This window comes from Ostreococcus lucimarinus, chromosome 1 (genome assembly GCF_000092065.1).
Source record: "Ostreococcus lucimarinus CCE9901 chromosome 1, complete sequence".
NCBI lineage: Eukaryota > Viridiplantae > Chlorophyta > Mamiellophyceae > Mamiellales > Bathycoccaceae > Ostreococcus > Ostreococcus sp. 'lucimarinus'.
The window spans coordinates 1070505-1093502 of NC_009355.1; the positions used below are offsets into that span (position 1 = coordinate 1070505).

General features: G+C 59.5%; 15 protein-coding genes across 15 annotated transcripts; 10 read left to right on the forward strand and 5 right to left on the reverse strand.

Annotated features, from left to right (window-relative positions):
• Positions 1-91: 91 nt before the first annotated feature.
• Positions 92-766, forward strand: OSTLU_29245 (predicted protein; the record flags this gene model as incomplete). Its single annotated transcript, XM_001415641.1, has 1 exon — positions 92-766. The coding sequence occupies one exon, from the start codon at positions 92-94 to the stop codon at positions 764-766; it is 675 nt and encodes a 224-aa protein (XP_001415678.1).
• A 157-nt stretch (positions 767-923) lies between these two features.
• OSTLU_48392 (predicted protein) lies at positions 924-2268 on the forward strand (the record flags this gene model as incomplete). The annotated part of the gene is made up of 2 exons (XM_001415642.1): positions 924-935; positions 1217-2268. The coding sequence occupies exons 1-2, from the start codon at positions 929-931 to the stop codon at positions 2266-2268; spliced, it is 1059 nt and encodes a 352-aa protein (XP_001415679.1). The 5' UTR covers positions 924-928.
• A 117-nt stretch (positions 2269-2385) lies between these two features.
• Positions 2386-2988, reverse strand: OSTLU_29247 (predicted protein; the record flags this gene model as incomplete). Its single annotated transcript, XM_001415983.1, has 1 exon — positions 2386-2988. The coding sequence occupies one exon, from the start codon at positions 2986-2988 to the stop codon at positions 2386-2388; it is 603 nt and encodes a 200-aa protein (XP_001416020.1).
• Positions 2989-3760: 772 nt separating this feature from the next.
• Positions 3761-3997, reverse strand: OSTLU_29248 (predicted protein; the record flags this gene model as incomplete). Its single annotated transcript, XM_001415984.1, has 1 exon — positions 3761-3997. The coding sequence occupies one exon, from the start codon at positions 3995-3997 to the stop codon at positions 3761-3763; it is 237 nt and encodes a 78-aa protein (XP_001416021.1).
• A 579-nt stretch (positions 3998-4576) lies between these two features.
• On the forward strand, positions 4577-5137 carry OSTLU_12168 (predicted protein; the record flags this gene model as incomplete). Its single annotated transcript, XM_001415643.1, has 1 exon — positions 4577-5137. One exon carries the CDS (start codon positions 4577-4579, stop codon positions 5135-5137), a length of 561 nt encoding a protein of 186 aa, XP_001415680.1.
• Positions 5138-5259: 122 nt separating this feature from the next.
• Positions 5260-6240, forward strand: OSTLU_14022 (predicted protein; the record flags this gene model as incomplete). The annotated part of the gene is made up of 1 exon (XM_001415644.1): positions 5260-6240. The coding sequence occupies one exon, from the start codon at positions 5260-5262 to the stop codon at positions 6238-6240; it is 981 nt and encodes a 326-aa protein (XP_001415681.1).
• A 927-nt stretch (positions 6241-7167) lies between these two features.
• On the forward strand, positions 7168-7545 carry OSTLU_9092 (predicted protein; the record flags this gene model as incomplete). The annotated part of the gene is made up of 1 exon (XM_001415645.1): positions 7168-7545. A coding segment is annotated over one exon (378 nt), but the record flags the coding sequence as incomplete, so codon positions are not given.
• A 272-nt stretch (positions 7546-7817) lies between these two features.
• On the reverse strand, positions 7818-8138 carry OSTLU_14024 (predicted protein; the record flags this gene model as incomplete). Its single annotated transcript, XM_001415985.1, has 1 exon — positions 7818-8138. The coding sequence occupies one exon, from the start codon at positions 8136-8138 to the stop codon at positions 7818-7820; it is 321 nt and encodes a 106-aa protein (XP_001416022.1).
• A 782-nt stretch (positions 8139-8920) lies between these two features.
• OSTLU_14025 (predicted protein) lies at positions 8921-9549 on the forward strand (the record flags this gene model as incomplete). Its single annotated transcript, XM_001415646.1, has 2 exons — positions 8921-9405; positions 9537-9549. The coding sequence occupies 2 exons, from the start codon at positions 8921-8923 to the stop codon at positions 9547-9549; spliced, it is 498 nt and encodes a 165-aa protein (XP_001415683.1).
• A 546-nt stretch (positions 9550-10095) lies between these two features.
• Positions 10096-15912, reverse strand: OSTLU_29254 (predicted protein; the record flags this gene model as incomplete). Its single annotated transcript, XM_001415986.1, has 1 exon — positions 10096-15912. One exon carries the CDS (start codon positions 15910-15912, stop codon positions 10156-10158), a length of 5757 nt encoding a protein of 1918 aa, XP_001416023.1.
• Positions 15913-16127: 215 nt separating this feature from the next.
• Positions 16128-19358, forward strand: OSTLU_29255 (predicted protein; the record flags this gene model as incomplete). Its single annotated transcript, XM_001415647.1, has 1 exon — positions 16128-19358. The coding sequence occupies one exon, from the start codon at positions 16128-16130 to the stop codon at positions 19356-19358; it is 3231 nt and encodes a 1076-aa protein (XP_001415684.1).
• Positions 19359-19475: 117 nt separating this feature from the next.
• On the forward strand, positions 19476-20342 carry OSTLU_92236 (predicted protein; the record flags this gene model as incomplete). Its single annotated transcript, XM_001415648.1, has 1 exon — positions 19476-20342. The coding sequence occupies one exon, from the start codon at positions 19476-19478 to the stop codon at positions 20340-20342; it is 867 nt and encodes a 288-aa protein (XP_001415685.1).
• A 147-nt stretch (positions 20343-20489) lies between these two features.
• Positions 20490-20801, reverse strand: OSTLU_14029 (predicted protein; the record flags this gene model as incomplete). Its single annotated transcript, XM_001415987.1, has 1 exon — positions 20490-20801. One exon carries the CDS (start codon positions 20799-20801, stop codon positions 20490-20492), a length of 312 nt encoding a protein of 103 aa, XP_001416024.1.
• A 190-nt stretch (positions 20802-20991) lies between these two features.
• OSTLU_29258 (predicted protein) lies at positions 20992-21222 on the forward strand (the record flags this gene model as incomplete). Its single annotated transcript, XM_001415649.1, has 1 exon — positions 20992-21222. One exon carries the CDS (start codon positions 20992-20994, stop codon positions 21220-21222), a length of 231 nt encoding a protein of 76 aa, XP_001415686.1.
• A 124-nt stretch (positions 21223-21346) lies between these two features.
• On the forward strand, positions 21347-22521 carry OSTLU_29259 (predicted protein). Its single transcript, XM_001415650.1, has one exon. The coding sequence runs from the start codon at positions 21372-21374 to the stop codon at positions 22461-22463; it is 1092 nt and encodes a 363-aa protein (XP_001415687.1). The 5' UTR covers positions 21347-21371; the 3' UTR covers positions 22464-22521.
• The last annotated feature ends 477 nt before the right edge of the window (positions 22522-22998 follow it).

Consider the following 22998-nt stretch of genomic DNA (forward strand, 5'->3'; position numbering starts at 1 on the left):
CGTCGCGCGCGACGCGGTGTGGGAACCGCGCGCGCGGGAGAAACGCGGTGGCGACGCGAACGATCGCGCGGTGGCGACGCGCGGACGAGAGATGGAGACGTTCGCGCACGAGGGGGCGACGACGGCGAATTTAGGGGCGTGGCTCGCGCGGCGAGGGGTCGCCGTGGAAAAGTTTGATCGCGCGAGAGGGACGAAGAATTTAGAGGATTTGCTCATCGAGCTGAAGAGCGGCGAGAGCGTGCTCGTGAGCGAGCGCGAGCGCGCGTCGGGGGAGAACGGAGGCGAAATGAATGAAGACGCGCGGGAGACGTGCGTGCGATACGTCGACGTGCTGACGCTGCGCGTGCGAAGGCCGGGATCGAACGCGGAGGATGGGATGTGCTTGATCGAAAAGGAACAGATTTTTGGTAAGAATGAGTTGAAGCGAAGACGAAATCGACCGCTGAGCGAAAAGATGAACTTTGGCGAGCACTGGCGCGATTGCGTCGAGCGCGCGGTGAGGGAAGAGTTGGGAAGCGCGCTCGGCGACGATTACGTCGTGGAGACGCTCGAGGACACGTACAAACTGTGCGTGAGCGAAGAGATGAGCGCCTCGTACCCTGGATTGCGCAGTCGATTCGCGTTACACCGCGTCGACGCCATCGTGCACGGATTACCGGACGAAGACGAGTTCCAAAGCGAGGAAACCACGCACCGCGGCGTCTTGCGCGCGACGTGGCGCTTTGAAAAGTTTCGCTGGCCCGAAACCGACCCCGGTCCCGCGTGACGCGCGAGGCGTGTCGTAGGCGTGTCGTAGTGTTGTATCATATGTTTTTCTACCCCTCTCCGCGCGTCGTCGAAGCGCGTCGTCGAAGCGCGTCGTCGAAGCGCGTCGTCGAGCGCTTATCCACAACGAGACAAGCCCTACGCCCTCACTTTGGAACTCGCGATGGCTGGTGCGTCTCGATCGCGCCTCGGCGCGCGCCTCGGCGCGCGCGACTCGAACGATCGTCCTCGGTCGCCGGGCGACGCGCGCGCGCGCGATCGACGACGAGCGTCCGAAAAGTCGTCCCGATGATGAGTCGGCGACTCGGCGATCTGATGCGTCTTCGCGACGACGACGCGAGCGATCGCGGTCGTTTCTGCGGTGGAAACGCGCGTCGGGCGGTCGCTTGAGATGATACCTACGGACGCGCGCGACGGGACGAACGACTGACGGCTGATGGTGCGATGATAGGCGATTTACCTCCAGGATTCGGACTGCCCCCGGGCATGGCGATGCCGACGGGCGGCGGCGGGTCGCCGTTCGATATGGCGAAACTCCGTGAAATGCTCGATGATCCCGCGATTAAGGAGATGGCGGAACAGATCAGTAGTGATCCCAACTTCAAGGTGATGGCGGAACAAATGCAGGCGAACATGGCGAACATGCAAGCGCAAATGGGAGCACTGCCGCCGGGGATGGGCATGCCGGCGGGCGGCATGACGGGTATGATGCCGGGGATGCCGGGGATGGGCGGCATGCCGGGGATGGATCAACCGGCCGCGATGGAAGCTATGCAAGGTGTCATGCAGAACCCCGCTTTCATGCAAATGGCGCAGAAGCTCGGGGAGCAAATGATGGAGAACCCCGAGATGAAGGCTATGATGAACACGATGAACGACCCGGAAACGGCGGAAAAGATGAAGGCGAAGATGGAAGAATTGAAGAACGACCCGGAAATGAGTGAGATTATGAAAGAGATCGAGACCGGTGGTCCGCAAGCGATGATGAAGTACTGGAACGACCCCAAGGTGTTGAAGAAGATAAACGCCGCCATGGGCGACGTTGCGCCGATGTTTGGCGGCGGCGTGCCCGCCGAAGAGGCAGACGAAGAGGAAGACGAAGAAGACGAGGAAGAGGAAGGCGAAGAGGAAGAATCCGTTCTCACGGCCGCTTCCGAGGGTGACCACGAGGCGTTGCAGGCGTTTTTGAAGGAGGGACAGGACGTCAACATGAAGGATTCAGAAGGACGCACCGCGTTGCACTTTGCCTGCGGTTACGGCGAGATGAAGTGCGCCGAAATCCTCGTCAAGGAAGGTTCGGACGTGAACGCGACTGATAAGAACAAGAATACTCCGTTGCACTACGCTGCGGGTTACGGTCGCGTTGATCTCGTGGAGCTTTTGGTCGAAGGCGGCGCCTCGGTCACTTTGGTAAACAACGACGGCAAGTCTCCGTTGGATGTCGCCAAGTTGAACGACCAAGACGACGTCGTCAAGGCGCTCGAGAAAGACGTTTTTCTTTAAAATTCCAACGACATTGATTGATGTGATTGATGACTTTAAAACTCAACACTCTACAGTACACATAAAAGGCTAAATTCTAATGTACTCGCGCTTCTACGACTTCGCGGCTGAACGCGCCTAAATGAATAAAGAGTGATCTGCTTCGACGCGCTCGCGTAGTTTTGTCCCTCGCCGACACAGTCTCTCGAAGACATCGCCCGGCATGATCGCTAGTGCGGTGTTTTTCACCAACGAACGCACCGAACATCGTCTCGGGATGCGGCCTTTGAGCACCTCGTAATCTCCAAAGTAGCAACCTCGAATAAACTTTGCGACCTCAACCTCGGACTTTTGATCCGCTCTCTTCATGTCCAGCGCGCGCTGTCGCACCGATGCCGACATGTCCGACGCGTCAGCATTCAAGTGCGCCACTTGCGTCGGGATTGGGCGCAATATCGTCATAGGGTCGTTCGCGAACTTGAGCGCCTCTCGCGTGTGCACCCGCGGATGCCGCGGGTGCACCAGCTTGGTCGCCGCGCACGCGCCTCGAATGACGAAGTACACCGAGTACCCACCGGAACGGGAATTGCGCTGCTCGTGATCCCACGCTTGGCCTTCTTTTAGCACGTACTCGCCTTCATCGTACACCACCTGTCGCACCAAACCTCTTTTAAATATGTCCCGCTCGCGCAACCCGCCGCCGAATACGTTCTCGCCCTGACACAACTGAATCGCCCGCATGAACTCCTCCAACGCCTCCTCGCTCGCATCTGGTCCACACTCCACTTTCGTCGACGACACGTCGCCCACGCTCTCGTCGATCACGGTACTACGACCGACGAGCACGTCTTCCTCTTCGTCCTTGGCGCTCGCGTCGCTCGCCGTCGCCTGAGAATCCGTTCGGGACGTCGAGCTCGATATCCCCGACGCGACCGACGCGACCGACCCATCGTCATCGTCAAATTCACTGCGTTCGTCGTCGTCGTCGTCGTCGTCGTTCTCTCCGTCGCGCCATCCTCGTCCGCGTCGTCGCTCGCGCGTCCCGTCGTCGTCGCGCGGCGGCGACGAACGCGAATACGACGACGATGCGTACGACGACGAATGCGACGACGTCCAGCGCTCGCCTTCGGCGCGGTGCGACTCGGTGCGCGTCCCGTCGTCGTCGCGGGAGTCGCGCGACGTCGCGTCGTCGTCGTCGTCGTCGTCGTCGAGCTCGCCGCGCGCGCGCGATGTTTTCGCGTCGCGCCCCGGCGCGCGCACGCACGGCAGGACGACGCCGACGACGCGCAGGATGCCGGCGCGCAACTCGCGACGCGTGACCGGCATGACGCGCGCCGACGCGACGGGCGCGCGCGGTCGTGTGCGGCGCGTCGCGGCGAGGCGTTCGGCGCGGCGTCGACGCGGCGAGCGCGGAGACGAACGCGGAACGAATGTGATGTACAACGGCGAGTCGGCTCCGTCGCGCGCGCGCGCTCACGCGTCCGAACGCGAACGAGACGCGAACGCGAACGCGTCAGATTCGCTTGGCCATGAGAAGTTTGGTTCGTCCCCGCAAGACGTCGTACGGCGTCCGAAACGGCGCGCGAATCGTCTCGTATCCCGCCTTCTCGTACGCCCGCACCGCGCCTCGATTTTCTTCGTACACGTGCAACAGCGCGACGTTAAACCCCCACTCTCGCGCCACGCGCTCGCCCGCGCGCATCAACAGGCTCGCCAGCGCCCGTCGTCGATGCGCCTCGTCCACCGTCATGCACGACAGGTACGCGTACTCCTCCGCGTCGTCCTCGCCTCGCGCCTCGCGCAGCGCCTCGATCGCCTCGAAATCGCGCTGTATCGACACCTCGCACGCGCCGACGATGACGTCGTCCACCGTCGCGACGAGCGGCGCGAACCGTCCCGCGCGCGCGTACGCGTACTTTTTCCGCAGCGTCCGCGCGACGTCCCACGCGAACGCCGCGCGCAGCGGTCCGTCGATCGCGTCGATCGTGCCCGCGCCGCGCCCGAGCGCGGGCTCGTAGAAACCTCTCGTCTGCAGCCGCGCGAGCGCGTCGAGCTCGTCGCGCTCGGCGAAGCGCGCGACGCGACCGCGCGCGTCGCGCAGCACCTCCCCGCTCGGGTCCTCGCCGCGCCGCGTCACCGCGCGTCGCCGCGCCGTCGTCCCGCGCCGCGCGCGTCGCGCGCGTCGCGACGCGTCGCAGCGCGCCCGCGCGCCCGCGCTCTGTCGCGCGCGCGCCAGCGCCATGGCGGCACTTCGATGCGCGCCGCGCTCTGTCGCGCGCGCGTCGCTTCGCCGCCTCGACGCCGTCGCGTCGTCGCGTCGCGCGCCGCGATGGACGTCACGTTCGTCACCTCGAACGCGCGCAAGCTCGCGGAGGCGCGCGCGATCCTCGGCGCGACGCCCGCGTTGACGCTGACGTCGCGCGCGCTCGACCTGCCCGAGCTCCAGGGCGAACCCGAGGACGTGGCGCGCGCCAAGGCGCGGCGCGCCGCGAGCGTCGTCAACGGTCCGGCGCTCGTCGAGGACACGTCGCTGTGCTACGACGCCCTCGGCGGGCTCCCGGGGGTGTACGTGAAGTGGTTCCTGGAGAAGACGGGACCGGAGGGACTCGTCGACGCGCTCGCGGCGTACGACGACAAGAGCGCCGAGGCGCTGTGCGTGCTCGCGTACGCGACGGGACCGACGGACGAAGCGCCGCGAACGTTCGTGGGGCGAACGCGAGGGCGAATCGTGCGCCCGAGAGGGTCGAGAGATTTCGGATGGGACTGCGTGTTCGAGCCGGAGGGACGCGCGGAGACGTACGCGGAGATGGACGCGGCGACGAAGAATTCCATCTCGCACAGGTATCGCGCGTTCGAGCTGTTTCGAGCGCACGTCGCGAACACGGCGTGATGTAATGAAACGCTCGCGATGCGATGACGCGGACGACGTCGCGGACGCGTCGCGACGCGGGACGACGCGCGACGCGCGCGCGAAGCGCGGCACAACGCGCCGCGGCGGCTCGACGACGCGCCATGACCGAACTCACCCCGTACGAGCTCGAGCGCGAGCGCAGAATCGCGGTGAACCGACAGCGCATGCTCGCCCTCGGTTTGCGTCGCGACGACGTGCGCATGCACGACGCGTCGCGCGCGCGCGCGTCGGGGAAAGATTCAAAAGCGGCCGCGACAGCTCGAGCGGTGAAATCGCCGACGAAATCGCGTCGCGCGCGCGACGCGAGCGAACGCGACGACGTCCGACGGTCGTCTCGACGGCGTGGGATCGCGCCCGAGCGCTTCGCGTCGACGAGCGACGACGCGCGCGAGAGCGATGGAGGCGAGGGGTCGAGGCGAGGCGACGACGAGACGACGGCTGAGACGCGAGCGCTGCACGAACGCGCGGCGGAGGCGTACGCGGCGAGAAACGCGGGGAAACAGGCGCGCGCGGCGATCGTGGGGACGACGTCGTATAATCACACGCTCATGCGCGTGAAGACGATGGACGAACGAGGGCTGGAGCGAAGGATGCACGCCATCAGAAACGCGCGCGGAAAGCACTGCGTGACGAAGATGCGGCTGTTCGCTCGAGTGTTGTTTTTGGAGGGATACGAGGACTTAGCGGGGATGTGCGTGGAGGCGCTGGAGGAATTAGTGGCGGAACTGGGCGATCCGGACGAGGAGGACATGAAGGCGGCGGCGGTGGACATCGCGCGAGAGGAGAGAGACGGAGCGAACTTTCGTTGCGACGCCGCCACCGACTTGTCGGACCCGTCCGTGTACGCGGACGTCGTTCGCATCGAAGCCAAAGCCGTGAGCGCGATGGCGGTGGATGAAAAACCTACGAGCGCCGCGCTCGCGGGAATCCCCAACGCGAATCGCTGGCAGGTCGCCGCCGCGGCGCTCGTCGGCGCCGACGGCGCGCTCAAGCCGAGCGGCAACGTCGTGTCGTTCGACAAAAACGGCGCGTACCACGTCGCGCGCGTCACGCCCGAGATGCGTAAAAAGATGAAGAGATGATGAAATGAGATGATGAAATGAGATGATGAGATGATGATGCGTTCGAAAAAGTAGTCGGGACGCGCGTCGCCGCGCGCGATGTGACTTTGCGTCGACGCCGACGCCGACGCCGCGACGCCACACGCCGACGCGATGCGCCTCCGCGCCCCCGCGCCCTCGGTCGCGCCTCGTCCCGTCCCGAGCCGCGCGCGCGAGCGACGACGCGCGCCCTCCCGCGCGCGCGCGTCGTCGACCGCGCGAGACGACGCGCTGCGCGGTTGCACCGAGTGTTCGCTCCCGAACGAGCGCGCGCGCGCGGACGCCGTCGCGCGCGCGATGGCGCTCCCCGACACCGGACACGCGCGCGCGCTCGTCGTCGGCGTCGAGACTGGAATGCTCGCGCGAGCGCTGACGACGGACGACGGCGCGCGGTGCACGGTGCTGTGCGCGGACGCGTCGACGGCGATGCTCGAGCGCGGGGCGGAGACGGTGGGCGCGCCGCGGGCGCTGCGGGCGGGCGTGGACGTGTTAGGGAACGAGAGAGGGGCGCGATTCCTGCGCGCGGACGATGCGTTGAAAGAGTTGAAGCCGTACCACGGACCGTTCGATGCGGTGGCGTTTAACGCGCACCTGTGCGATCGAGGCGAGGCGAGGCGAACGGCGCTGACGCGAGCGACGATGGCGCTCAAGCCGGGGGGACGGATGGTGATTTCTGAGCGTAAGGCGGGCGATGCCGAGGGCTCCGACGTCGATGGTGGGTTAGATTTCGCGGAAATCGTGCGCGATTTGCCGCTGGCGCGCGTGGACGCGAGTGGGTCGTGTTCGGGGAAGGATTTGAGCGCCGCGGCGACGGCGACGGCGATACGCGCGGACGACGATGAGAATCCCTTGGTGCTCATGGTGCCTAAATTCTACGAGTTGGCGAATAGATTCACGCTCGAGGCGCCCGTGGTCACCGGGTTCGGTCGAGGGAGTAAACAGATGGGGGTGCCGACGGCGAACTTGGACCCGGAGACGTGCGGCGGCGAGGCGGTTTTGAGCGCGCTTCCGCTCGGCGTGTATTTCGGTTGGGCCAAACGCGAAGGCGAGTCAAACTGGCACGAGTGCGTGCTTAACGTCGGTAAGCGACCGACGTTTGTCGACGGCGACGGGACGACGATCGAGGTGCACGTCATGGGCGCGAGCGACGCGACGCCGGAGTACGAGGACGATTTTTACGGCGAAACCATGCGCGTCGACGTGTGCGGATTCATCCGTCCCGAGTTGCGATTCGATTCCTTGCCCGAACTCGTGGCGCGCATCAAGACCGATATCGGCCTCGCGCGTAACGCGTTGGCGTCGGGCGCGCACGCGCGACCGTCGTCTTCCTAGACTTGTTAGAGGCGGAATCGCGAGAGAAGATTTTATCGTGTATTTTCTGTTAAAATCAAAAGCCGTTCGTTCGCGCGCGTCGGCGCGGCGCGACGTCCATCGGAGTGATACGCGTCCAACGAATCATCGTTGAAATAACTTTCGAGCACCACTCGTCACCGTCATCGCGCGCGCGCCCTCGCGAACTCAACCTTTATCCACAGTCCATCCGAGCGCGCGTCGTCCGCCTACGCCGCCGCCTTCATGACTTCTTCGATAAACTTACCGAGCTTCCCTTCCGGTCCACCCTTACCGTCGACCAAGTGCGAGCCATCCGCCTTCTTGGAGTACAAAAGCTCGTCGGTGTCCAATCGCAGAACCTCAAACGCCCCCTTTCTCCACAGCGCGCTCTCCCCGCCCGGAATCGGCTTCTCCGCGTTATTCTCAATGTACCACCCCTGTCCCTCCGGCACCGTCGCCCTCAGCACCTCCTCGACGTTGTACGTGAAATCAAACTTCCCCGGGCACGCGTCGTTCGTCTTATCGATGAACATCTTCACCCGAGGCATGTAGTTTCACTTTTCGCAGTACTCGATGTGGATCGGAATCCCCGCGCGCGTCTGCGCGCGTCGTCCGGTGCGTCCTCGCGTCGCGCGCGCGCGCGCTCTCGACGCCACCGTCGCGCCGCCGGTCGCGAACGCCTGCGCGCGCTGCGCGAGCATCGTCGTCGTCGTCGTCGTCGTCGACTGCCGTCGCCGCGCGCGCGTCGAGGGGGTGTCGGGTGTCGTCGCTTCGCGCAGGGGGCCATCGCGTGTGGGCAAACAGTGAGATGACGCGACGCGGGGCGACCGTTTCGTATGCGTACACAGTAAGAACACGCGGTCGGTCGGTCGCGGTCGGTCGGCGCGACCGCGACCGCGCCTCGACGCGCGCGACGCCGCGCACGACGACGCGCGACCGCGACCGCGACGCGAACGTCGACGCGCGAGAGACGACCCGTCGGTCGGTCGCGAATCGCGAATCGCGCGCGCGTCGCGCGAATCGCGCGCGAGTAACGCGCGACGCTTGGATTCCACGCCCACGCGCCACGCGCGCGAATCCGACGCGCGCGAATCCGACGGCGCGTCGGCGAGGCGACGCGCGGCGCGGGCATAGGATCGCGCGGCGTCGTCGAGGGATCGCGCGCGGCGTCGGACTCGCGCGACGCGATCGCGCGACGCGCGGGACCGGGCGACGACGAGCGGGCGCGTGCACATTCGTGCGGGTGCACATTTCCACGAGTCGTGACTCGTCGCATAAGGGACGCCGATCCGCCCGGATGCGGGGCCGATTCGGCGCGGATTCGAGGGCGATGGCGATGGCGATGCGACGGGTGGAGTCCATGCCGGAGCTCGGCGAAGCGCGCGCGAGCGCGAGTCAAGAGACGGCGCGCGCGCTGAGATCGGCGAAAAATAGCGATGAGAGCACGGAGGATGCGTTCGCGATGGCGACGAGCGAGGCGGCGGGCGACGACGAAGACGCGAGGGCGGAGCGAGACGAAGCGACGAAGACGCGAGAGGCGACGGCGCGCGCGCGCGGCGACGAGACGACCGCGGACGAGCGCTGTTTTGTCGATCGAGAACCCACGGTGTTGATCGTGGATGATTGTTCGATGAATTTGCGCATCGTGAGCAGGGTGTTGGCGGCGATTTTTAGCGACGTACGCGTCGAGTTCGCGCACGACGGTCGGGAGGGTATCAAGCGGTACGAAGAGTTACGGAACGATGTGTCGTGTGATTTAGCGCTCATCATCGTGGATTATAACATGCCTTGGTGCGATGGGGTAACGGCGTCCAAGTATGTGCGGGCGTTGGAGGAACGACACAACAGTCGCGCGCGCGAGCAATCCGACGTCGCCGCCCTTTGGCGGCGAGTGCCCATCGTGATGTACACAACCGAACTACACGTCATTCTGCCGGCTTTGGTAGATGGCACGATTGACGATCGGTTGCCAAAGGTGTGCACGCGAGAGATGTTTTCGAGATCAGTCGTGCGCCATCTCGCGCCTCGGCACGCTCGATGGGTGCTGCCAGAATGGCGCGGAATCGAGTCGAGGGCGGCTCGGTTTAGTTGCAACGACGTCGCCAACGTGGAGTTGGAATTAGACATGCGCAGTCGCGCTTTCGTATCGTTCGACGATGCGATCCAAGGGAAGAGTGTGAAAAAGCGTCATCGTCAAAGAGACGAAGAACCGCCGGCAAACGGTGCCAAGTCGCTTCGAGGGCTCGACGGAGAGATTATCGTTTTAGGTTCGTCATCGGCGGAGGTGTCGAGCGATCACAACCGGGGGCTTCTGAAGCGTCTCTCGAGATCGTTTAATAAGTTGTTCAAGTCGAAAAGCTCCACGCCGACGGCGAGAGCGAAACTAAAAGAGGATAAACGCGCGGCGCTGTCGAAAAAATTTGAAACGACGGGTGCTTCCTCGTTGCATACATCCCTGGACAACGCTTTTCCTCGATATAGCATGTAGCGAGGATGTATTTCGTTAAATAAATGTACATTCATGATATTTACAATTCACTATGGTGCGCCATCATCAACGCCTCATCAACGCAACAGTTTTCTCGGCAACAAGGTCTCGTCGATGATGTCCTTCGGCACGTCCGAAGCCTTCCCAGAAAACGCGGCGTGTATAGCGGATATTTGCGTCGCTCTGACTTTCCGAGCAAGAATGGCTTCCTCTTTAACGTCGTGCTCGCTCGCCAACGTGATTGCCTCGGTCGTGTCGTACGAGGATCGCTTGTCCGCCGCACTGGGAGATTTGGCGGCGACTCGTTGCGCAAAGACTTCGATTTGGCCGGGGAACCTTCGATGCACGTAATCGAGTTCAGCCGTAGATTTAAACCCAAGAACGCGCGTTTCGTCGACGGGAGGGAGGGTATCGGCCTTCGATTCTTCCTTGTTTGGCCAAATCCATGTGCCAAACGTCTCGCTCGTGCCCTGATCCGCGAGGATGGAGTTCACCTTGCGCTCGCGGTTCGATTCAATCGTCACGTGACGCTTGTGACCGGCTCCGTCGTGCATGGCGCGCACCACTCTATTCTTGAACGGTTCGAGTCGATCGATTGTGTTTTCACTTTCTGGCGGTGCGGCTACGATGCCGAATCCCTCCTTGCCTTTGATGAGCCATCTGCCCGCCGACGCCGCTTCCGTGCGGTTGACGACATACGGGAAATTTGTCTGCGAACGGTACGATGATCGCGCGCCGAACTCAGATAACATCCTCGCAATATTGAGTCGAGTACTGATGACGCTCTGATACCGCTTTTGCGACGCCTTGAACAAATCTTCCGCGGTACCCCACAAGTAGAGCACACTGCCGTGGTGCACACGCGCATCGACGGCTCTGGGTCCATCGATCGCTTGGAGGGAGATGGACGTGGGATCAGCGCCTTCCATGAGCATGTGCTTGACAATGTCTTCACAGCCGAGCTCTCTGGCTTCGGCTCGAATGGCCGCCGTGACCGCCCACATGAGTGGATAGCTTCGCATTCCGATTGATCTCTCCGGGTCGAGTACGAAGTTGTCGTTCAAAGTTTCGTCGAGCGCCGTCTTATCGCCTTGTTCGACGTATCGCTCGCGTAGCTCTTTGTACCTCCGCATCCGATGCGCTTTGAGCTGGTTTCGCGCATTCGAATACGCTTCCGGGGCGAGCACAGAATGCAAACCAATCTTATCGACGTTGGCGCCCTTGTTGATGCAAATCTTGGCGAGCGTTATGCCGACCGCCAGTTGCTCTTGCGACTTGGCTGTGGCGGCGCCGTACAGCGCGGCAAATAGAGGCGTGAATTCGTAAGGAACCAAACCAACGCCATAACTCTCTAGTAAAGGGTTCCTGGCGAAGGCATCGATGTTATCAGCACTGCACTTCTCTAAAAGTTTGATCGCGACGGCCAAAGTGGTCTTTTGTCGGGAAGCGTGTCGGAGTTCAAGCTCTTCCCGCGTCAATGGACGAGCCGATTCCCACTCCGCTTCGATCAGCATCTGCTCTTCCCGGTCAGCTTCGCTCGGTGCACCGATTTTATCGACGTCATCATAGAGTTTGTCCATCTCTGTTTGATCAAATTCTTCAGGGAACTCGTCATCCGAAGGCCAGTAAGCGCTCCCCTCGTTCCTTGACTCGTATGATTCACCGCCAGAGGTGAGAAGAGTAGCAGTTTCTTCTTTAACCACCGCCGCGGATATGTTTTGTCTCACCTCCATGTTCATCCTGGACGAAATCATCGTCGTCGTTTCGATTCCACTCTTAGTCACTTTGACTTGTGAATCTGACCCCGTCGCGCTTTGTCGTTTTACACCGAAATTTTGCAAGCCTTTTGGAATTATCCCATGGACCATTCGATTGAGTTCGGTCTGTCTCTTTTCTTCTTCTTCGTTGATAGCCCAATCTAGTTCTTTAGTGTCCGCAGCTTGGAGTTGCTCTTCAAGATCATCGTCTGTTTGCGGATCCGAGTCGTACACGTTCTTATCGACCGAACTCGACCACCACGTACTTGACCGTACTTGACCACCACGTACGGTGTTGTTTGGATTGACGAATCGCTGTCGTATCTCGTGTGCTCTTCGTTCATTCTCTTTCCGGGTTATCTCAAGAGCCCTCGTCTCGAAAGACGTATGGCCGACGACCACTGTTCGCACGAGGCCTGGAATATCTCGGCGCGCGGCGATGCTTGCTGGTCCAAATCTTGAGCCTTTTGGACGAATCACGCCCTGCACCATGCTCATTTTAGGCACAATTTTCGTGGGTACAGCTTCAGTATCAGCATTGACGTCTTCAGGCGCCTCCTCGACCGTGTACACTCGTCCATCGTCTGGACGCTCGGGACGCAACGCGTCGAGCACGGTCCGTCGCCGCAACGCACTGATATCTATGTCGTCATTTACCCCACCGAGAATACGCGCTTCATTTCTTTTGGTAACCTTTTCGTAGAAACTCGGTTCCTCCTCGCCCTGATCATATACTCGGGTACTCTGCCTTCTGAACGCCGCGTGCTCGAGGGCATTTGAAATGGTGTTGTCGAATTTGTCTTCCTCCGTTTCCTTTGTTTTTGGTTGTTCTTGATTGGCAGCTTGATTCAAACGAAGCAAAACTTCCCCAACGTTGAGCCTTTCGAAGTTTGTTTCGTCTTCTGGTGCTGGAAGCGGCGCCGCGGCTTCGACGGCCGCTGCGATAGCCATGGCCACGAGATTGCCTTCAATCCATGAGTGGAAATTTTTGTGCATCATCCGCCGAACCATCGCGCCAGCATCGAGAAGGCGCACGACCAACTCCACGGCTTCTTTATGGCCTTCTTTGGCCGCGGCCTCGATGGCCCAGAACAAAGGTGGATATTGGCACTCGCCTGAACGATGAGGAAGCGCTGGGAAAGGCGCGCCGAAATCAAAGTTCTTCACAGAGCCAAACATGGACGATCTGACTGATGCATCATCGTCAGTATCGCCTGACTCTTTGATTTTCTTTAGTCTTGTCACCTCTTCGAATACTTTTCCGAAATCCAGAGAGCTCAGTTCGCCATCGCTCAGATCTTCGTGCTCGCCGGGGTGAGGCGGAACGAGCTCCATTGATGGCTGACGCACTCGATGTACAATGGATGCGACTTGCGCATTTTCCTCGGCACGTGCGCAAAGAAGTGTACGTTCTGGCATCATAGCGAATGTTACCGCCGGTACCTGATGATTTGTAATCTTAATCGCCTCAATGTATGCCTCTGGAATTTTCTCGCTGTAAACTTCGATGCAACACAAATTTGGATCGGCGCCACGTTCGAGTACTTGTTTAATCAATCTAAGAATTCGCTGACGATCCGACTTGCCCGCACGCAAAGCGTGAATGAGCTGTATTAGTGTTGTTCCTTTACTTCCATCCGGAAAGAGTGCCTTCAGGTCCACGGATACGTTATACTTTAAAAGCTTCTCAAAGGCTTCTTCGGCGCCATCAACGCCGTGATAAATCGCCATCGCGAGCGTAAAGAGAGGTGGTGCGGCGATCGGATAAGGACCTAGACCTCGTGCATTGACGTCAATGTTGGTTTCTAGTAACATTTCGAAGAGCGGGTACGCCTCTTGCATGTCTCTTGCGATGTAACCGCTAACCATACACAGAGGCGTGGTTGTCGTTTCCGCGCACGTGTGTGCGAACTCGCGGTTGAGCGTCATGCGGACGTTCGGATTCGCGCCCCGCTTCAACAGTGATTTGGCAAGATCGAGACAGTCGAGTCTCGCCTGCGTCGGTCTGTTGAAGACAACGGCCTTCTCTTCTTCTTCTCCCTGAGCTAGCGCCAATGCTGTTGTGACATCGCCGATGGCTTTTTCCGAGCTGTCAATGAGAGAAAATGTCACGTTTTTCGCCGTTTCAACAAGCAGCTCGAATCTGCCTAGACGAGCCGCTCGCGCTTTCGCACGTATTCGTTTCAACTCTTCCGGATCTTCATGGTCCAAGAACACCCCCGACTTGGATTTCATCATGTACTCTGTAAAGCCAACGACGAAGGTATTCCCATCCTCGTCTGTGTATTGCGTCGCCCCTTTTGCAGCAAGCGTCTCCTCATTATCTCCCTCAGGCTCAGATTCGGATACTTGTTGCTGCTCTTCGATAACGCTATTTTGTTGCGCTTTCTCCGCCTGTGCGATTGCGGCGGCAATTCTAGCGGCTTTTCTATCGCGCTCCGCCTCGGCGGCAATTTCCTCATCCGTCATGATCATTTCTTTTTTCCTCTCCGTTTCAAATTCCTCGCGCCGCGCCACGGCACCTCGACCATCAAACGCGGCATCGTTAATATCAGGTATATATTCATCCAGTGCACTCAAATCTTCGGCGTCAACGGCCGAAAGTGCCCGCCACGACCCTTCGCCTTTGGACAACTGCGAGCCTAAAACACTTCCCATGTCTGAGACGTTCGCTTTCACGGCGGCTGATTCCCACCAAGTTCTCGTTTCTATGAAACCGAGACTATTGAACGAACACGGTGCATCTATGGCGTCTATCACCATGGCAAGCAAAGGTAATTTTCGGCCGTGATGCGATCGGGCGCCGACGTAGTCGTCGGTGATTTTATCCAACTTTTCTAAAAGCAAATCCATCAGTGCAATCGCGACTGTACCTACTCCTTCCGCGATGGCGCACGCTAAAATGAAAATCGCTGGCCCTCGCATTAGCGTGTGTATCTCTACCGGCGCTATACGGCGATCTGCCAATTCCTCCACGCTGAGCCGGTGCGTGAAGGTTGAATCTATGTTCAGCTTGACGTCATCGCAACCTTGTATTATCAGCCCCGCAAGCTTCGCTATCCGACATTTTCGCTCGTACTCCATCTCGTACGGAATGCTAGACTCGAGCGCAGCGCAACACACATTTAGTGGAGTGAGAAATTTTCCACAGCACGCATGCCTACCTGGTCGCTCGCACTCGGCATTTGCGCTCGCGCCTCGACTAGTCAATCGAGCCGCCAGAGACAGCACGTCGTCTCCGGCGCCCGAGATGATGGCCAGCGCACAAAAGAACAGAGGTGAGCCATATGTGCCCGGGACCCCGGCGTAGGGCGCGATGCGGTTATCTGCGATCGCACCCGTCTCCGGCTGTATTTTGTACATGCCGTTCGCGCTCGCGCCCGCGGCGAGCATCGCCGTCGCGAATTCCACAATCGCCCCTGAACTTTGAGCGAACGAATCTCCTCGCTCACCCACGCTCTTACGAATCGCCGCCACTTTCTCTGCGTAGAGCGCACCCTCCTCGTCAGCCTCCTCTAACGCCCGTTCGTGATGCTTGTCTCTCGTCATCTCCCGCGCGTCTCGCGTTCTCCGCTCGCTCGGCGTCAGCATCCTCGACTCCAACATCGAGCACAACAGCGCGAGCGGCGAGATCCCTTTCCCATGGTTCATTCGATTCCCCACCGCATCTAAATCGCACTCAAACTGCACCAACGATTCGAACAATGGTCGCACTTCGCTCGCGCTCGCGCCCTCCACCATCGCGCACGTCAACAACCACGTCGCCCTTCCGCTCGTCCCATCGCTCATCACTTCGTTCTCCTCCAGCGCGGCCGCGTCCACGCCACCGTCCGCCATCGCATCCGTCTCGTGCTCCGCTTGTTGGATCGCCAACCGCACGCGCGCGAGCTTTTCGTTGCGCTTGTGTTCGGCGAGTTTGCTCGCGACGTGGACGCGCTCGGCGACCGCGCGCGCGACGCTGTCCGACGTCGTCTCGGCCGTGGAGCTCGCCCAGGCGGGGAAGGACGCGGACGTCGATCCATTCGAGCGATGACGGCGCGCCGACGACGCGTCGCTCGCGCGCGGCGGCGCGGACATCGCGCGCGCCGGGCTCTGCCGCGCGTTTAGTGTTACCACGACGCGACGTAGAGTGCGCGGGTTTTAGTCCATGTTCGAGGCGCGGTGTGCGTTCGGTAATCGGACATTCGGTGTATGCGTTTTTAGTTTGAGTATTAAAAGAAATGACATCGGCGCCGCGTTTGAAAATTCGCGTCTGTCGCGCCGCGCCATCGCCCGACGCGCGCGCGACGGTGATGGCGCTCGCGCGCGAGCGTCACGGTGACTCGAGCGATGAGGACGCGTCGCCGAGCGCGAAGCGCGCCAAGGCGAGCGATGCGCGCTACGACGCGCGTGGGTACGTCCCGGGGGCGCTCATGCGGGTCACGATGCACAACTTCATGACGCATAAACACGCGACGTTCGAGCCTGGGCCGCGGTTGAACGTCGTGCTGGGACCGAATGGGACTGGGAAGAGCGCGTTCGTGTGCGCGGTGTGCGTTGGACTCGGTGGATCGCCGAAATTGCTCGGTAGAGCGGGATCGCTTGGAGATTTCGTCAAGCGCGGCGAGGAGAGCGCGTACACGGAGATCACGCTGCGGGGACGCGACGCGGCGAAACCGATCATCATTCGACGAGATTTCAATAATCGCGCCGGTGGGGCGTCGACGTGGAAACTGAATGGGGAAACGGTGAAGCATGAACGAATTCAACAAGAGATGAAGGCGTTGCACATGCAGTTGGACAATTTGTGCTCCTTCTTGCCGCAAGACAGAGTGGTGGCGTTTTCGATGCTCAATCCGCAGGAGTTGCTGTTAGAGACGGAGAAGGCGATCGGAAACGCAGAGATGTACGAACAGCACGAAAAGTTGAAGAAGATGAAGGATGGGATTTTAGATTTAGAGCGGTCGGTGGATCAAAAGACGATGCGCTTGGACAAGCTCGGGCGAGACAACGAAAAGTTAGAACGCGACGTCGAACGGCTTCAAACGCGTGAGAAATTACTCGACCAGGCCAAAGATATGTCTACTAAGATTCCTTGGCTACTTTATGATCGATGCGCGGTGGAGAGGCAGCAGATTATGGCGGCGTACAAGGCGGCAAAGGAAAAGGTGCAACAAGCCAAACTCGAGCACGCAGAGAAACTTAAGGAATATCATGAGCTAGAAACGCCGTACAACGCCATGGTGGATAAGATTAAGGAAGGTCGTGACAATTACAAGGATACGAAGAGCACGCTGTCGAAGATGGATGCAAAATTTAACAAACTCGCGGGCAAGCACGACGCGCTGACTCGATCTCTGAAAAAGGCGCGCGACGAAGCCAACTCTGCTAAGAAGAAGTTACAGAAGCGCGAGGATACGATCGCTCTGCTCAAGGCACAACTTAATGATGTGCCCGAAGTGCCTAGGGATATTGATCAACAACGAGCGGAGTTGAGAACTCGCACGCAAGCGGTTCATAACGAAGTCAGAGGCACCGACGAGGCGCTTCGTAAGGCGCAACTTGAAAAGCGCCCGCTCGATGACGAATTCCAACGTTTGAAGCGACAACACAATGCGCTCGAATCCGTGCGCGAGCAAAAGATCATGAGATTGTCGCAGCATCGCAATTTTGGTCGCATCAAGGAGGCAGATGACTGGGTACAAAAGAATAAACCGACGTTTCACGGTGAAGTGCTCGGCCCGCTCATCGCCGAGATCGAAGTGACGAATCCCACGCATGCCACGTATATCGAACAGCATCTTGGTCCGGCTGTTTTGGCGACGTATCTCGTCACCGATCGGCGCGATGAGCGTAGTGTGAACGACGCCATGAAGAACTTTCGAATCAACGTGTGGACGCCAAAGAACAACACGCAGCACGTGCCGGGCGTAGTGAGCCAAGAATTACGAGACGCGGGCGTGGTTAACACGCTGGATAATGTGTTCAAAGCTAAATCTATCGTTAAGCGGGCGCTGAGCGAAACGCACCAAATTACCAAAGTGCACGTGGGAGGCAACACGCTCGATTCGGCGACCATCGAACGCCTATTCAGACAAAAGATATCCAGTCACATTTACTGCCCGAAAGGCGTGTACAGAGCAAACCGGTCTCGATACGACCCCAACGCGTTTTCCATGGGTCAAAACAGTATTCGACAGGGCCAGCTCTTCGGGCGCCAGACTGATGAAAACCTCACAGAGGTGAAGAACAAACTCGCCGAAGTCCAGAGAAAGCTCGTCGCTGTGAACGAAAAAGTGAGCGAACTCCAGAAGTTGCACAACGCCAAACAAGGCCAGCTCACGGAGTTACAAAGAGAGAAGAATAATTTGAATAGACTACAGCAACAACCAGAAACGAGGAAGAGGATGATTCAGACGCAGATTGCGCAACACACCGATTTGATGGCTCAAGACAAAGCGGCGGCAGACATTGCGAACATCGAGCGCAAGACTGCGGCTGAAAAGGCAAGCATATCGAAAGAGCGAGTGATGTGCGCGAGTGAGTTGTGCGACGTCGTCCTCTCCAGTCACGAGGCGTCGATCTCGCTCACGTTGAAGGTTTTGCAGTCGGTCGAAAAGCAAGTGCAGATGACGAAACTGCAAGAGGCGCTGCAGGGTATTGAAGACAGAGTTATCAACACAAAAGCCAAGCGTGACGATCTCAAAGCGCGCTTTCAAGCCGAAACTGAGCGCGCCGCGGCGTTGAAACGAGACGCCCTCGCCGTCACGGGCGACCTCACCGAGGAAATCAACAAGAAGTTCGAACAATGGCCGATTACTATCGAAGAGCTGGAATTCGACATCTCGCGACTTCAAGAGCAAGCGGATGCGATCTTGTGTCACAATCCAGCGGTTTTGGATGAGTTTAATAAGCGTAAAGCCGAAATGGCGACGCTCACCAAGACGCTCGCGAGCGAAAAAGCCGAGCTTGCGGTGGAACACGCGGCAATCACCTCGGTGAAGAATGAATGGTTGCCCAAGCTTCGAAAGATTGTGGCGAAAATCAGTGACGACTTCTCGCGGAATTTCGCCAACATCGGGTGTGCCGGACAGATTTCTCTCGCTGGTGACGGTTCCCGCGAGCACGACGGCTTTGGCGACGATTTTGCGAGCTATGCGCTGGAAATCCGAGTCAAGTTTCGCCCGAACGAGGACATGCACTTGCTCGACGCACACCGTCAATCAGGCGGTGAACGTTCGGTGACGACGATGCTGTACATGATCGCGTTGCAAGCGTCCACGAGCGCCCCTTTCCGAGTCGTTGACGAGATCAATCAAGGTATGGATGCGCGAAACGAGCGCAAAGTGTTCAAGCGCATGGTCGAGGCGGCGAGCGCGCCCGGAACACCCCAATGTTTCGTCATCACACCCAAACTGCTCACGCAACTGGAGTACAGCGAAGATTGCACTGTGATGTGCATTTTCAACGGTCCGCACGTGCACGAGATGGCGAAGAAGTGGCGCGAGATGCAAGCCGCCTTTGACTGCGTTCGAGCGCGATAGCGATAGCAAAGAAACGCGAATTGTGAATTTATACAACCGACAGACACTCGCAAGCGCCTCATTCACGCACGACGGTCGTGACGGGCGCCGGTGAATCACGCGCGCACACTCGGCGCCATGAGTCGCGAAGGCGATCCGAACGGCGCCTCGCGCGCGCCCCTGCGCGCGGTTTTCTTCGACTTTGACGACACACTCGCGGAAACCACCCTGGCCGATCGCGTCGCGTATCGCGAATGCGCGATTCGCATGGAGACCGTATACGGGCTGTCGAAAAAGCGACAAGATGAAGTGATCGCTGCGTACAAGCGGCGGCTCGCGGAGCGTCCCTGGAACGACGAGTTTGCGCACGTGTGGACGCACCGCGAGCGGCTGTGGGCGGAAGCGTTCGGCGACGACGACAGAGGGCTCGCAATGCGGCACGACGTGAACAGCACATTTAGGGACTGTCGCTTGGAACAGCTACGTTTAAACAGTTCTGTGTGCGGTGGCATCGAGAAGTTGCGCGCGAAGAATGTGCACGTCGTCATCATCACGAATGGCCACCACGTCGTGCAGCGAGAGAAGCTCGCCGCGTGCGGGATATACGAAGTAGTGAAGTTGGAAAACATCCTCGTCGGTGGCGAAGAAGTTCTCGCCGGTCGCGACGAGAAACCAGAGGCGTCCATCTTTCACGAGGCGTGCAAACGCGTCGACGTGGTACCAGACGAAGTTATGCACGTAGGCGACTCGTGGACCGCCGACATGGTCGGCGCCGAAAACGCTGGTCTGCGTTGGAGAGTGTGGGTGTCCCAACGTCCCGACGACGAGAAGTGCGAGAGCGAACAGGAACTGTCATCGTCGAAGCGAGCGAAAAAGGTCGACGCCGTTCCGCGCGTAGAAAACATCAAAGAATTTTTCGAGCTCCTGGACGAGTGGTTGGACGAAGACGGCACGCTGCCCGCATCCAACATTCTCTTGAAGACGCGGAGCCGTAGCGAGCGTTAGCGAACGTGTTGAATAGAAGTGTAGAGGTAAATTAGAGCGAAGTGTGTTGTGTCGTTCTTTCGATTCGATCTGATTCGATTACTACAGCGCTAAAGATTAAGTTTATAGTGTACAGAGCGTATCCTACGTCGGCGACTCAACCGTCGCTTAGCCGCCGAAACCGTACAAGGTGCGGCCTTGGCGCTTGAGCGCGTAGACGACATCCATGGCGGTGACGGTCTTTCTGCGGGCGTGCTCGGTGTACGTGACCGCATCGCGGATCACGTTCTCGAGGAACACCTTGAGGACGCCTCGGGTCTCTTCGTAGATGAGACCGGAGATGCGCTTGACACCACCACGGCGAGCGAGACGGCGGATCGCCGGCTTCGTGATGCCTTGGATGTTGTCGCGCAACACCTTTCGGTGACGCTTGGCGCCACCCTTCCCGAGACCTTTACCACCTTTACCGCGACCGGACATTGTTGATTATGAAATACGACGAGTCGATTTGTGACGACGCGCGCGCGCGTCGAGGCGCACAAACGCGAGTTCGCGTGAGTCGTTTTTCAGATCGCGGTCGGTCGGATTTCACACTGTTTACGCATATGGAAGTGATTTTGTAACGACACGTTTTACGAGCACGCCCGCAGAAAGACCGTCACCGCCATGGATGTCGTCTACGCGCTCAAGCGCCAAGGCCGCACCTTGTACGGTTTCGGCGGCTAAGCGTTTTTCAAACGCTCCGCGGAATCAAACTCAAAATCAAAAAACCAAAAACAACAAACAATTGGTGTTCATTTCAACACCACCACTCCAAGAAAGATTCTCAACACTAAATCCAAACACTCCACTCGCGCGTCGCTTCGACGACGACCTCGTCGTCGCTCACTTTCGCGCGTGAATCGCCGTTGCAATTCGCTCGTATGCGTAAGCAGTACGACGCCTAATAATTAGGCGAATTAGGCCCTAATTCGGGACGTACGCTGACGTGGCAACGCGTACTGGCGTAATCGTTACACGGTGACGGCGACGACGGCGACGACGGCGACGATGCCGTGCGGAACGAACGCGAATGATTTAACTCGAGATAAATTCTCGAGCGTGCGAAAGAACCAAGAGACGGCGACCAGGTTCGGTGTGTTTTTGTCCACGATCGTCGTGCCGATTCTGCTCTTGTTGTACTCGGCGCTTTGGTTCACGCAATTTTACGTCGGACTCGGCCCGGATTCGCCGCCGCTGAATAAGGTGATCACCACGGAGCAGTTGCAGTACGGCCAAAAGATCTTCCCGCTGGCGCTGACGTGTAATCACCGGGATGGATGTTACTTTCGGTTGACGGGGGCGGACGCGTGCGCGTCGGGCACGGTGGCGGGCGGCGCCGGGCCGAACAATGGATTCTGCTCTGATCCGACCTTACTACCCGTCGCCAGTGGTGGAGCATCTACGCCTGCGTCGTGCGGCGTGGGTAGCCAGTGTAACACCGCCGCAGCGGCGAACGCGTGCGGCACGGCCAACGGGCCGTGCTGTCGAAAGGCCACCTGCGACACCGAACTCTCCTCCGCGCAAGGCGTGTGCGCGTTCTCGCCGCCGGGCGCCGATCCCACCGACGCGCTCACCGTAGCGTGGGCGTATAAGTCTGGATGCTCTGGTGCGTGTAATTTCGGCGTCACACTCGTCACCGATTACATCGATTCCAACGGCGATGTTGCGCAAAAGGAAGTCAAGGTGCATCGAGGCATCGCGTTGATGAATCTCATCGAGCACGACGATCCGAAAATGTCCTGGTCCAAGAGTCATCCCAATTATGCCGCCAATAAGAAAAAAACCACCATGTACGAGTGGTCGATCACAATGGTGGACGTCGAAGGTACCGTCGACGCCGTCTCAAACCTCTGCATGAACCAGATGCGCGCCGACAATCTCGTGACGTCGGGGGGAACAGTCTACGCTCGACGCGTAAAGCTCGTTCCGGCTGCAACGTACACGAAAATGTCAACGGCGTATCCGAGTCCGGGATTGGCGTACTTATCAGCCATCGGGGGTATCTCCAGCACCATCATGGCCGTCCTCGCGTACGTCCACGCGTTCCATCTCAAGTTTTTAAATCGCGCGGCGTCGTCCGCGCCTCAAGCAGCGCCTTAAAGCAGTCACGCGTTGACGTCGTGCATCATCGCGTTGTTTATAATATATCTGGACGATGTGGCCGCTCGGGTCGTCCAGCATTTACTCGTTTCGTCGCCACCCGACGCGAGCGTTGTTAACTTTCGTCGCGCGCGACCCATAACATTGCCGCGACGAAACGTTCGAAACGGGGTGCCCGTCCTTAGCCCGACGAAGGACAACGTCATGGTGTTAACGAACCGCGTCAACGAATTTTTTGCCGCGCGTGCCCGTGCGACCTCGTGACGACGAACTCGCACTCGTTCGTTCGTCGTCGACCGTCGACACACCATGATGACCTCGGTTCGCGACACGGCGGCGACGACGCGACGGCTCGCGTCGTCTTTTTCGACCACCGACGTCGCGGACGCGATCAAAACGCTCGTCGCGCGCGAGGACGCGGACGAAGAGGAGGATTTCGGGTCAATCGCGGATGTCGGTTCATCTCGCTGGCGACGACGACGACTCGCGATACATCGCCTGCGCGCGCGCGCGTTCGAGGATGCGCGCGATGAGG

Coding starts and splice junctions, on each gene's coding strand:
- OSTLU_29259 (XM_001415650.1), top strand. CDS start 21,372: ATGCCGTGCGGAACGAACGCGAATGATTTAACTCGAGATAAATTCTCG.